The 13900-nt window shown below is 39.9% G+C and overlaps 1 protein-coding gene across 1 annotated transcript in view; it reads right to left on the bottom strand.

The window, feature by feature from the left end:
* stx1b (syntaxin 1B) overlaps nucleotides 1-13634 on the bottom strand; it is a 42719-nt gene extending 29085 nt beyond the window's left edge. The window contains exon 1 of the mRNA XM_084422736.1: nucleotides 13348-13634. Within this exon, the coding sequence (XP_084278862.1) occupies nucleotides 13348-13377 (30 nt within the window). The 5' untranslated portion in view covers nucleotides 13378-13634. The remainder of the gene's footprint in view (nucleotides 1-13347) is intronic.
* Nucleotides 13635-13900: the final 266 nt, after the last annotated feature.

Genomic DNA, 13900 nt, shown 5'->3' with positions numbered 1-13900 from the left:
ATGAAATGCTGCTTTAGTTAATTTGAAAATATTAACAATACTACTAAAAATTGTGCCTCTTATGAAATACTTCATTGTTATTTTTAAATACTTATTTTATTCTTTATTTAAAAAAAAAATAAAAATCTGACATATAAATTGCCCACATTCATAAGTTTCAGAACACGCTGAATTGCTCAAGTGGTGCTTTCCACGGAAATGAATGTGTGTCACTTTCAGCTTTTTCATACTTTGATTTATTTACCCACATTGCGATTAGGAAAAAAAAGCCCTTGGCAGGAATCGAGCAATAGTGAGTATGCTTAGGATGCGAAAGCAAGAGTGTATGAGTGTGTGGCAGGGAGAATCAAGAGGAATAAGTGTGCAGCTGTAGGGGGAGGGTGAGGAAAGTGCAATGAGAGGGGGATGGGGAGAGAGACAGACCTCCACAGGGAAAGAGAGAGTGATGGGGGGAGGGGGGGACAGAATAAGTTGTCACCGGAAAAGGACGTTTAAAAAAAGTATCCCCTTCCAAGCAGGTGACGAGGACCTTCGCTAGCAGTGTACGGCAGGCTCTCGGAAATTTTCACTTGAATCTGTGCCGGGTTCTCGCGGAATAATGCGGTAAAAAATCAGGTGTGGGGGTAATGCAGAAGTGTCATAATCCTGCATCCCTGCCGTTGGCCCATCTGCGCTGAGGATGGCCATTGGCCACAGGCATCAGAAGTCCTTACAGCGTTAGACAGTAACCTCCTTTAGCCTCATAATACTGCATTAGTTTCTGTTGACAAACATGAGGAACCGCGAGAAGTGGTGGAAAATGTGATTATATTTCCAAAGTGGAAGTAAATCACATTCCTGCTCTAACCCGTGGATTCTTTCAATATAATGGTGCATTATGGGATAGAAAACATTTGAGGAATGGCATTAAATTTTGCATCGCATCTAGCAACACCAAATGATGTGTGTTCCGGCATGAGACTGAGAGAGAACTGTAGAAAATACAAGGAAAAAAAAACAGCTTGGAAAAATATTATCAAGAGATGACAATATAAAGATTAGCATGATTGTTGTTATTGAACCACATCGCATGTGCCATGCAACCAATATTATTGCTAAAAGTGATAGTTCTTGCAAAACATGGTTTCCTTTATCCTCAGTCACATTAAATTAATAATTGTATTAGATTCTTTGCTTAATTATGGCAATGCAATATATACAATTTTGCATCATGTCTAGCAATATCCAAGTTCCTTCAAGGGAACCTTCCATTTAAGGGAAAAATTGTGGCTATAAAAACAAAATACAGGCAATAACTGTGTATAAAAGATGAGGAAGATGCATTATATTGTGTCTTTTGTGTTGTCTGGTGCATGATGTCCTTCTCTCCACCCAAGGGACGGGGTTATTCCCAGTTCAATTGTGCTATAAACCTAGGCTAATAACAAGAAGAAACTAAATAGACAGTTGATGAGTCATTTGTCAAAGAACTAAAAGCATAGGCTATATATGGTCATTTGAGTAACCTCGTGCCATTAGAAATCAATTGAGGCAGATGTGAACAAGCCTAAATAAAAGACCGTAAATCACAATCCAAAAATGAATCGGGGGCTATTTATAAGTATAGGGCGGCACAACTTCTTCATTAAAAAAAGACAAATGATCAAAACTGTAAAAAAATCTTTTTACGGTTTTAAAATGAAGAAAATGAATAATATAATAACCTTTACAGCAGCAGAATTTGATATCCGCAAAAATGATGTATGATGTTAGAATGAAGATATTAGATGTTTAATGTACAGCTAAAAGAAATGTAATGTTGGACCAATGAGATTTGACAGTGCGCGGGGTTAGTGCAGCACAAAACTGCAAAAATAGAAACCAGCAAACAACAAAATGTCCTGCTGCTTATTACAGTGTTGCTTAAAACACGTTGTTAGTGTTTTAAACAACACTGCTTCTGAAACATTGCTCTATACTCTTACAAATTACAAAAGAAAAACAGATAAGGTTTTGATTAGCATGATTCTTGCTACTGAATCATATCGCATGTGCCACGCAACCAGTATTATTCTTAACAAAAGTGATAGTTCTTGCAAACCATGGCCTGGTTTATGATTAATTACAATAAATTGATAGTTTTATCAAATGTTATGAAATGTATGAATAACAACAGCTTGCATGTCACAGAAGCTGTGTCCAGGAAAGTCTATAACACAACATGTCAGCTCGGGTAAACTATTAATCATGTCCTTGCACATTTGGTGTTTTAATAAAAAAATATTTTGATGATATTCACAATAAAATCAGAAATGTTAATAAGATCATGAAATGTGGCAGCAGCTCCAAAGAAACAGACACTTCTTAGAAACACAAAAAGGTGCGATTGGGACTGACATCTCGACCACATACCAGTACTGATAAAACCGTTTTCTGTTTCCCACTGGAATAGCCACTGCCTTTTCACATTAGTCAATAATGACTCGGGTATGAAAAATAACTATCTGGTTCAAATGACAGCAAGCCTCTGGAGAATGAACAAGAAACTTGCTGACTCATTCTCTGCCCGCAGTCAATTTAAAGCATAAATCCACCCAGTAACTTTTAAATCGTGGCAAATCTTGCCGATCTATTGAAATTACCCATCAGGGCGGTATTTTGTGGGCATGACTAAAAGGAATTAAATCAGAGCTGGTCAGAAAGGGAAAACTGTGATTCAGTCTTAATGAAATCGAAAGCCCATGCAGCCTGACCTCGGTCTAACTTGCTTGATGTTGATGCTTGACGTCGCTTACAAAAGATTATCCTGGTCTATTATGAATTTTCCATTACATGGTGTGAAAAATGTGCCACAGACGCAATATCATGGATGATGCTCTGCAGATGTTCATTCACAGTGTTTTATGAGGCAATCAGTGCTTTACTTTGACTATGACTAAGCAAAATGTGAGTGATATATAGTTTAGTAGAAGGTCATATGAACATTTGTTCATCTGCAACTTCAATTTATATTCATCATGCACTTTTCCAATAATAATAATAATAATAATAATACATTTTATTTGAAAGGCGCCTTTCTGACACTCAAGGTCACCGTACAGGCATACATAAAAGTTAATACATAAAACAAATGATAAAATAATACAAGAAATAAATTAAAAACCAGTTAAAATCAATTAGAATTACAGATGAATGGATGTTACAATGAATAGGCTTGTTTAAACAGATAGGTTTTGAGTCCAGATTTGAAATGAGGGAATGAGTCCATATTTCTGAGTTGAGGTGGAAGGGAGTTCCAAAGGCGGGGAGCAGAGCGGCTGAATGCTCTGCTCCCCATTGTGGTGAGACGGGCAGGTGGGACGGACAGGTATAGTGAGGAAGAGGATCTGAGAGAGCGAGATGGAGTGGGAACATGGAGGAGGTCAGATAGATAAGGGGGTGAGAGGTTGTGGATGGCTTTGAATGTCAGCAAGAGAACTTTGAACTGGATACGGGACTGGATAGGGAGCCAGTGGAGCTGCTGGAGGACAGGAGTGATGTGATGGATGGAGGGGGTTCGGGTAATGATTCGGGCAGCTGAATTCTGGACTAATTGAAGTTTACGGAGGGATTTGTAAGGGAGGCCCAAGAGAAGTGAATTACAATAGTCTAGACGTGAGGTGACAAGGCTGTGGACAAGAATGGCAGCAGAGTGGGGGGTAAGGGAGGGGCGAAGACGATTAATGTTACGTAAATGGAAGTAGGCTGACCGGGTGATGTTATTGATGTGTGATTGAAATGATAGTGTGCTATCCAGGATGACACCCAGACTCTTAACCTGAGGGGAAGGTGAGACGGAGGAGTTATCAGTTGTGATGGAAAAACTGTTGGTTTTGGATAATGTGGATTTGGTGCCAATGAGGAGAACCTCAGTTTTATCACTGTTAAGTTTAAGGAAGTTGAGGGTAAACCAGGATTTTATTTCAGCAATGCAATCGGTGAGGGTAGTGGGTGGGAGAGTGACTGAGGGCTTTGTGGTGAGGTAGAGCTGGATGTCATCCGCGTAGCAGTGGAAAGTAACATTGAATTTACGGAGAATATTGCCAAGGGGAAGAAGGTAGATGATAAAGAGAAGGGGCCCCAGGACAGAGCCCTGGGGCACACCTGTAGTGACGGGGGAGGAAATGGATTTGAATGACTTTAGCTGAACGAACTGAGTGCGGCCAGTGAGGTAGGATGTGAGCCAGTTTAGTGGAGTGTGGGTAATACCAATGGATGACAGTCTATTGAGGAGGGTGGCGTGACAGATGGTGTCAAAGGCCGCACTCAGATCAAGGAGGATTAGGATAGTGAGTAGTCCAGAGTCAGCTGCCATGAGGAGGTCGTTGGTGAGTTTTATAAGTGCTGTTTCAGTGCTGTGGAGTGGGCGGAAACCGGACTGGAACTGTTCATAGAGATTGTTATGAGAGAGGTGAGAATGGATTTGAGTAGCAACTGTTTTTTCAAGGATTTTTGAAATGTAAGGTAGATTAGAAATAGGACGGAAGTTGTTGAAATCGGAGGGGTCAGCGCCAGGCTTTTTCAAGATAGGTGTAATGACAGCAGTTTTGAAGGATGTAGGGACAGTTCCAGTAGTGAGAGAGGAGTGAATGATGGCCGAAATGATGGGGAGCAGAGAAGGGAGGCAGGATTTGACAAGATGTGTAGGTAGAGGGTCGAGTTGACATGTGGACAGTTTGGATTTCTGGATGAGTTCGGTGAGTTCTGATAGGGAGGGCAGGTGAAAAGAAGAGAGTGTGTGTATGGGTGGATGAAGGTCATCAAAGGTGTGAAGATGGTGTGAAATGGAGTCAAGGTGTTGATGGATATTGTATATTTTAGCAGTGAAGAATGACATGATGGAGTTACAGAAGAAAGTTGTATACAAATGGGGAGGCAAAGCGTCCTGTGGTTGAGTGATATTGTTTAAAATAGTGAAAAGTGACTTTGAGTTTCCATAATTAGCAGTGATTAAACTAGAGTAGTACTGTGTTTTGGTGGTGGCAATGGAATCCCTATAATGCAGAATATGGATATTGTACAGTTCTTTGTGTATGGTGAGACCAGTTTTCCTATACAGTCGTTCCAGTTGTCGTCCTTTTGCTTTCCTGAGTCGAAGATCAGCGGTGAACCAGGGGGCGGAGACAGTGAATGAAACAGGTCGAGTTTTTAACGGAGCGAGGAAGTTGAGAATGTTTAGAAGTCCAGTATTGTAATGAGAAACCAGATCATCAGCGGTGGAGAGATTGTGGATGTTGAAGGTGGCAAAAGAGTCAATAGTTGTAGTTAGAGTGGCTGTGTTAATGTTTTTTATATTGCGAAAGGTGATATGACGTGGTGTCTTGGTGATTGTGATGGTAAGTTCAGCTGTAAATGAGATGAGAAAATGATCCGTTATGGGGAGTTCATCAGCTGTAATATTGATGGGGGTGACACCAGAACAGCAGATCAAATCTAGAGTGTGGCCTTTGGAGTGTGTGGGACATGTTGTATGCTGGAGGAAACCAAAACTGTCCAGGCAAGAGGTGAAATCTTTGGTGAGAGGCAGATCGGGATTGTCCATATGGATATTGAAATCGCCCAGCAGTATTATATTTGATGATAAAGTAGATAAGTAAGTGAGAAAAACAGCAAAGTCATCTAAAAAGTTACAATTAGGTTTGGGTGGGCGGTAAACAGTGGCGATGATGGTTGGAATTGAACCAGAAAGTAAACAGACCATATGCTCAAACGAGCTGGAGACAGGTGTAGATACTGGCGAGACTTTCCACTTCTCGCGGAAAAACATCGCGAGACCACCTCCCCGGCCGGTGCCACGGGGTTGCGATTTGTAAACAAATCCAGGTGGAGCAGTTTCGTTAAGCAGTGAAAAGTCATTAGGTTGTTGCCAGGTCTCGGTTAAACAGATAAAATCTAACTCACGGTCAGTGATGAGATCCCGGATGATATGTCCCTTGTTTGACAGAGAACGAACGTTGAGAAGAGCGCACTTGAGTGGAGTATTGTCAGAGCTGGAAGTGTTAGCCGATCGTGTTAGGCGGGCTAACACGTTGTGGTTGACGGCACGGCTGACAGAGCGTGGACGTCGAGAGCTGGACCAGATGGACTTTATGGCTGTAGAGCTGTGGGATTTGAAAATCCGACGGGAGCTTCGGTGGTTGTATCTCCGCCGGGGATGGTAGATGATGTCCGGGTGGAGATGGAGTACAGCTGGCGGGGGGCCAAGCAAGTGACGTCGAAGCCGGATCAGGTCAGTAATTGTGTACTGGTATAAACCCGTCACTGGCAGGTGAACAGGTAGCAGGAGAAACCAGACACAAACGAACCATAAAAACAGTTGTAGCGGCATCTTCGGTTCAAAATCAATACAACATTGGATTAAAATTCAAAGTTTTCCGAACGAGCAGCGGCAATAGGTCATGCCAGCGTTCACTCGTCAGCGTCGAAATCAGAGTCAGGTCTTTGTTGACCGTAATCATATTGGAGTCAATATTTCAAAAAATTGCATTGCAATTCAATCCCTTTTTACATTTGTCTGTAAAGTCCAAAAAATGAAGGAAAATGGATCAATAAAAGAATGGATCAATACTAATGCTGTTATTGACAAGGACCTCCCTCTTCAAATTCTTCAGTAATTGCCAAGACTGCTAATGGTGGTGCAACCATACGAGAAAAAAAATCCAATTACTTCAGTGGGCGCCCACCCATATGTTTAGACAGATTAAAGGAACTGGCCATTCAGAAATTAAAATTCAAAATCATTTACTCACCCTTATGTTGTTTCAAACCTCTATGACTGACTCTCTAATGTGCTGGTCTCTGAATCCTTACTGCAGCTTTGTTTGAGGAACAGACTGAAATTGAAGACTATTATGACACCTTTACGGTGCTTTTGCATCCTTTTTTTAAGTTTGAAAGCATCGGTCCAGATAAATTGTAACAGCATGGAAAAGAGCAACCAGCACATCAGTCCAAAAAACGACAATCAGAGCGATTAGGACAAAAAAACAACAAAGAGATATTGGTTTGGAACGATATAAGGGTGAGTATATGACAGATTAAACTAGTCCTTGGATGCTATTATGTGTCCACTGTCCAGGTCTTCATTTGAGAAACTATAGGGGGGCACACCCTATACACATCAAACTTTATCACTAAAGTACCATTACAATGTTTCCTGCACTGCTATTCTGAATCCGCTGCACCACGGCAAAAAGAAACAGTTTTAGCTGAATTGTGTGATTTGCAGTCTGAAATAATTGTGATTAGGGCGAGAGAGAGATGTGAGTGCAAAAGATAGACAACCAGCTTTCTATTGCATTGTCCTCACAAACATACCAGTGTTGCCTGATTTGCAAAGAAATGACTCTTTTGAGTCATTAAGCTGGTTCTGAATTGGTCCAAAAAAAATAAAACATCTGAAACTCACGAGTTATCAGTCTGAATCAGCCCAATGACCACTGAATCAGAGGAATTAGAAACTTGTAGTTAAAAATACCCATCCAAAAGAGAATGCTTCAAATTAAAAGAAAATAATATTCAAATATTACTGTTTTTAATATGTTTAAGCTCATAGGTAGGTAAAATTACTATTCAAGTACTAATACAACTATTCATAAAATCATTAATGAATAAGAAACGCTATAAGAAATCCGATTCGGAATGGATCTTACAATTCCCATCCCAACAAAGTTAGCATCCAACGAACCAGTAGAGTAAAAGGCCTACTATAGCTATGTTCAGTGGTCAGTGTATAGCTCATACATCCTCTAAGCATGCTTGATACCAAATATATATACTCTGTATTTTGTTTTTAAATAACATTTTTAAAGTTAATGTGAGGTATCAGCCAGACGTATATAATACTGCAAGCTAACATGCTAGCAGATATCTTCACATCTTGTAGAACTGAATCCAGATCTTTCATTCAGGATTAAAGTGCCACTTAAGTGTACTTGTGTAAAATGTATTTATAGCAGATCAAAAACTTTGATTTATTTCAATATAAAAAGGTTTTACAGACCTCCACTATAGATTCTTGACACAGTCATTAGCATGTATAGGGTGCATCCATTGCCACATTTCTTCTAAATCTGGTTTTAGACTGTAACGAATCCCCTGACAGTCCTTCAACTACTTGAACATTTAACCCTTTTAACTACTTGCCTGTATCATTCAGCCCCAGTTTCCAGTTACAAATCACTAACAATTTCATCAAATCTGTACTATTTTAAGAGAACATTTCAGTTTAATCATCCTCACTTCACTACCTACCGCTGAGCTATTTATATGCAAAAAAAAAAAAGCCAACCAAATCGGTTTAGATTCAGAATTCATTTTTACAGTATTACAAAGCAGCTTTACCCAATTCCTGCACATCAGCAAATCTACCCAGTGTACATTTAGTGCAATAACCCCACAACCGAATCATTAAACCTTTATTTGTCTCCTAACCATGTCTTTATGATGCATCTCATTTATTCTCCATCTGTTACAGTACCTGTGGCCTCCACTGCTTATCCCTTTTTCTTTTCTCCACTCTCTACCTCTTCCCATTCCGCCTTTTTCTGAGATTTGGGGAAATTCCACTTCCCTCTCTAACCTTACTGCAGTTTGATACCTGCAGTGCTTCATTCTTCCCTTTTCCCACTGACACAGCCACATCCGTGACCTATCTTGACCTATCTGTTGCATCTGTTGTTGGGCAGCGGCCAGCTTCACATATGTAGCCGTATATTCCCGTCTCCCTCTCTCTGCCAATTATTATCTACCTGTTCCAGCCCCGTCGGCTGACAAGACACATACTGAGTTCACTTTCCCCATGAGCTCAGCTCTTGCTGCCGTCAGCTGTAGCGCTGCTCGCTGCTTATCATTTCGCTGCTTACTTTCTCTGTGTGTCGCGTCGGCTACCGGGGTTCCCTGCTTCTGTTCCATCTGTCCGGAGAATTAATACCACACACGTTAAAAAAAACAACCCTTTTTGAGCATCTAACAGGTTAGCAACCAATCAAAGTCACAAATGAGAGCTTGTTTTGGGGTTAAATAAGGTAGCAGTGATCCAGAACATTATTTTTGTTGATTCCGAAATAAAAACATTATTGGCAATCCAATCCGTTTCTGTGTCCGAACAAGTGTGCCCACTCAAAAAAACCTTTTTAAGTTCATTGCATTAAGCATTATGTTTCCATATTCCCTGCGTTTGTTCCAATGCAACCAATTAGAGCCCATTTTTATTTAAACCTACTGATTTGCAGAAGCAATTTTTGCTTGGTCATTCATAAATTCTAATGTCAAAAACAAGTGATATTTGTGTGTGTGTGTGTGTTTTTGCAAATAGGCCTATATCACATCTGCACCCAGAATTGTGAAATTAAGTTACAAATATGTTATTGAGTTTATAGTTTACAACCTGTTTATGGTCATAATTGGTGCTGCTGAATTGTATCTGTGGGTTCTATTAGCACTCATTTAGTATCAATTAGCACAATGTGTCTGACCTCTCCTTTTCTGGACAAAACTGGGCAAGATACAGTATGTGATGTCACATAGTCTTTGCCTTCCTGGCGCTTCTGAGTAAATTAATATTAGGTTGCCAACTTTCCAGTCAGTCCACACCTGCGGTTTTTCAGCTAACAATAATCTGGATATCATGTTCATTGCAAAACATATCACGATTACGATGAAGAAATTCTTTATACCATGCTCTCTACAAATACTGTATTCATCACTCAACAAGAGTCAGTGGCTTCCAACACAAATATTAATTGGGGTCTTAATTTATTGGTACTTATTCATTTTCATGCATTTTTCATGTTGTTTTGCTTGCTTGTTCGTTTATTTTGATGCACAATAAATTACATTCCCCCCACATTTTGCATTTTCTCACCCATTCATTATTAGCCAACTACCTGAAATATACATATCATGTGGGAAACCACGTCCTACATTCAACTGACCTGAGAAAGCTCTTCAGTACAGTCATATAACTAAATATGAATTTTAATATTCAATCCAATATTCAGTGTTCTCAGTACATTTCAATATTTAAACACTGAGCCTATACTAACAAGCTATAACATCCAGACATATCTTGTAACTTATTAGCTTGGGTCTGGCAAAACATGTCTACATTACAGGCTGACTTCTTCATAGTTCTTTACTTCATAAAAAAAAAATGAAAATTGTCATCTTTTACTCACCCTTGTAACTTTTTGTCTGTGGAAAATAAAAGAAGCTATTCTGTGTAATGTCTCAATATTTTGTCCATGCAATGACAGCCAATGGTCACCAAAACTGTTTGGTTACCAACATTCTTCAAAATATCTTCTGTTGTGTTCAGCAGACGAAAGAAAACAATTTTCATTTTGGATTGAACTATCTGTTTAATATACCATATTCTGAAGGCACGACAAAAACTTGTTTCGCATTCAATAATGCACATTTAATTCACTGCCTATATAATTTAAATTAGGAGACTTAAATATGACTTTACCTCTCAAGCCTGTTAACTGAGAGGCAGAGAAAAAAAAGAGAAAGGCTGAGAGACACAGACATTCAACCTTGCCTCTCTCAAGGACATTACAGGGCACAGTAAAGCACAACAATACATTGTGCATGTTTAGTATCAGGATTTGAAACAATTTTTCTTCAAATGTTATGCTTTTTAATCATATTTATTGCCTGCTTGCTCTGTCACATTAACGCTCCAATGCTGACATAAACTCTATCCGCTTTTCAAAAGACACAGCCAACACATGGCATTACTCATGAAAAGACTTCTCTGTTGTAGACCGTATGTGATGCTTAGGATATGGAATTATCATATATTAGGAGAGTCACACATTTTACTCTGGTGAATGTTTCTTAGGGTAGATTTATTTGTGAAAGTCTGTTTCAGTACGGGCTGATGCCTTATAAAAAGTCTTGGTTCCAAAAAAGCTTTTTAACATTTCCACTGCCGAGGAAAAAGGTTCAATCAAGACACACGGACCTTTTGTGACATCGCAGGCATGTTGTCACACTATATGTTAAGTTATCAAAGTGGAAACTGCCATTTAACAGCCTATTCATTTTTCTGGCTATATTTAAACAGTAAGACAGTTATGAAAAACAAAACAATATGAGACATCAAAAGTGAAAGGTTAATGTGTGTGTGTATATATATATATATACACATTAACCTTTCACTTTGGATATTTTGATGTCTACTTAAAAAAAAATATATATATATATATTTTTTTTAACTATAGGTGTTTGAAACCAATGTACACATTTGTCTAATTTAACTTTTGACTCAAAACCTTATGTTACAGAGATATAGCCTGAGTGACAACTTCTCCTGTGTGCGACAACTAGCCCCAGATCCATAGGTCTATTGTCTGGATCAAACGATCTGCCATTGATATTCTGTTCAATTCTCTGTAGGCTCCTTCTGCCTGTTGTCAGTGCAATCATAATAAAATAAGTGTGCTAATTATCTGAACGAGGCTGTTATGGTGACGTCTTCATTGGAGTACCGATGAAAGTCATAAATCAACAGTCCTTATGTGTCATTTTATTTTACCTTTTTATTTATTTATTTCGCTTTTTTTTTTTCTTTTTTTTTCTGGAGCCAAAGGTTTGCTTTGGTCACTGTGGACATAATGCTTTCCCAGCCCAATTTCATTAGAAATACTTCAGGCTGTAATTATCCCATTCAATCTTACTCATTCATTTAATGTCAGATCTCTCCCCTATTCAAATGAAACCTAATATTGAAAGGGGCAAGGTCAATGAATTCTGTCTGATTTATCCTTGCTTGTCTCCACTATGCATAGACACGCTCGCCCTGCGCACGCCCACAGTCCAAGTAACCCATACACTTCCCTCACCGCGCGACCAATACGTCACAGTGATGTTGACGATTACATAAAATTCGATTATTGCCCAATCATGTCGCATCAGATTCGCGCTGAACTATTAACACCTTTTGAAGCTAGACTAATGATATATTATATATATATATATATATATGTTTAAAGCACAGTGGCAGCGCCAGCATCCAGCACTCAGCTTTAGGGAGTCTGCACGCGCATCACGTATAATTGCGAATTCTGTAAATCCAATTATCTGTAGATTACATTTCTACGTTTCGTCTGATAAGCAAATGCTGATATCAGATGCTCCGGGTCTCCAGGGGAATAAGAGAAGTCTTGGACTGATTCCGGTCGGGGTTTTGTACAAATTACTTTTTTATGATGAAGCAAGTGGCTCACCGAGAAAGATGCATTTCTTTTGGGCTTGGTTGTTCAGTTGCCGATATATTTTGTTTTACAAACATGTTAATGTACATATCTCTCTTTCACCCCCACCCCTTTCGCTCCCTTGCAAAAGCGCACTACACACTGATGAGTGCAGTGCACTGGGTTCAGGCGTTTCCTTTTACGATATCCCATTGATCTCTGGCGACGGAAAATTCGTGGAGGTTGGGCGACGCATTAAAGCTTTAAGGCCCACCTTCGATATTTCTGAAAAATGAAATAAATAAATGATTAAGTCGCTATACCGTCGCGACTACAAATAGAAATACTTTGGCGGCCATGTTGTATTCGTTTAGCTCAATTGGGCGATATGTGAAACAATATTACACCCTTTCATATTTAATATAGGGGCTTAGAACGGAACAATGTGTGCTGCAATAATCGCACATCCCATCCAATGATCCAAACGCGTCCGATGTAGATGTAGCCTGCATGTAACCAGAATGGAGCTTTAGTGAAGATACTCAAAATCCTCTGGTGCAGAAGGGAAAATCTAATAGAGTTCATAGGGTACGGAACAAGGGGGAACCTGTTCGGATGAATGTCATTTTCGTTTAACAAAAAAATAGGTATTAATAATTAATCATGGTGGTGATCATAGAATTAGATATTGGGATGGTGCGTATCAGTGTAAGGATACTGCTTAACTATCCGCAGCAGTCTATACTCTAGATCACACTCCTGGGCGACATGTATCAAAGGTAGTCTGTGTGCATGCTAATGTGGGGGGCTCATTTCGCGAATTACGCCATATAACCGTATTTGATCGATAAATCGATCCATCGCACATGGAACAGCTAGTGCTCGCGTGAGAGCCGCTATTAAAAGCATAACGTGTAATGTGGTAGACGGTTAAATTTGCAATTGCATAAAGAAAAAAAGATAAATGGGAGAACAAATATCGGAAAATGTATGAAATCCGTAACATGCCCATAAATGTTCAGATATGAGCGAGCAGAAGTGAGATGTCAGCTGCTGACGCCCGGTTGCAGTGAGGAGACGGAGAATATGGGAGGAGATGAACGATAAAGCATCAGAAATAAAGACTTACACTTCGTAGTTCCTGCGTGCGATCCTTCATTTTTCCCCGCCGTGCTGGCCAAAAATATCGCTTGAGATGTCCGCTGCGTTCGTGTATTTATTATTAGCAAATGTCTGGCTCCTGTTTAATTTCCCACAGATTTCGGTGATTTCAAAAAAAAAGAGCGCCCTGTTCTTTCCCCTCTGCACTATTTCACGCCTTTTTTCCTTTTCCCTGTTCCCGGTTCTGTGATGGTGTGTCCTCCGTGGCGGTGCAGTGATGCCCCGCAGCGCGCTCTGACTCCAGCACACGAATGCGATTCCGAACGCGGTACTGATGCTGCAAAAAAAAAAAAAAAAAAAAAAAAAAAAAAAAAGAGGTGGGGGGAGGGGAGCGATGCAGAGGGCTGGAGTGCTTCTGCGCATGCGCCGCCGTCTCACTTTACCTGCTGCCCCTCCCCCATCCCGCTCGCTTGCTGTACTGCGTGTCTCCGCAGCGCGTAACTGACCTACGTTCCCCATTATAAGTAGGGAACTGTAGTTTGTATTAGGCGGAATACAAAACCAGGAGCCTCTTGTTGGCT

The sequence above is a fragment of the Rutilus rutilus genome (assembly GCF_951802725.1).
Source record: "Rutilus rutilus genome assembly, chromosome: 11".
NCBI classification, from domain to species: Eukaryota; Metazoa; Chordata; class Actinopteri; order Cypriniformes; family Leuciscidae; genus Rutilus; species Rutilus rutilus.
The sequence above is the reverse complement of the archived record's forward strand: the minus strand, read 5'-3'. Positions and strand labels throughout refer to the sequence as shown.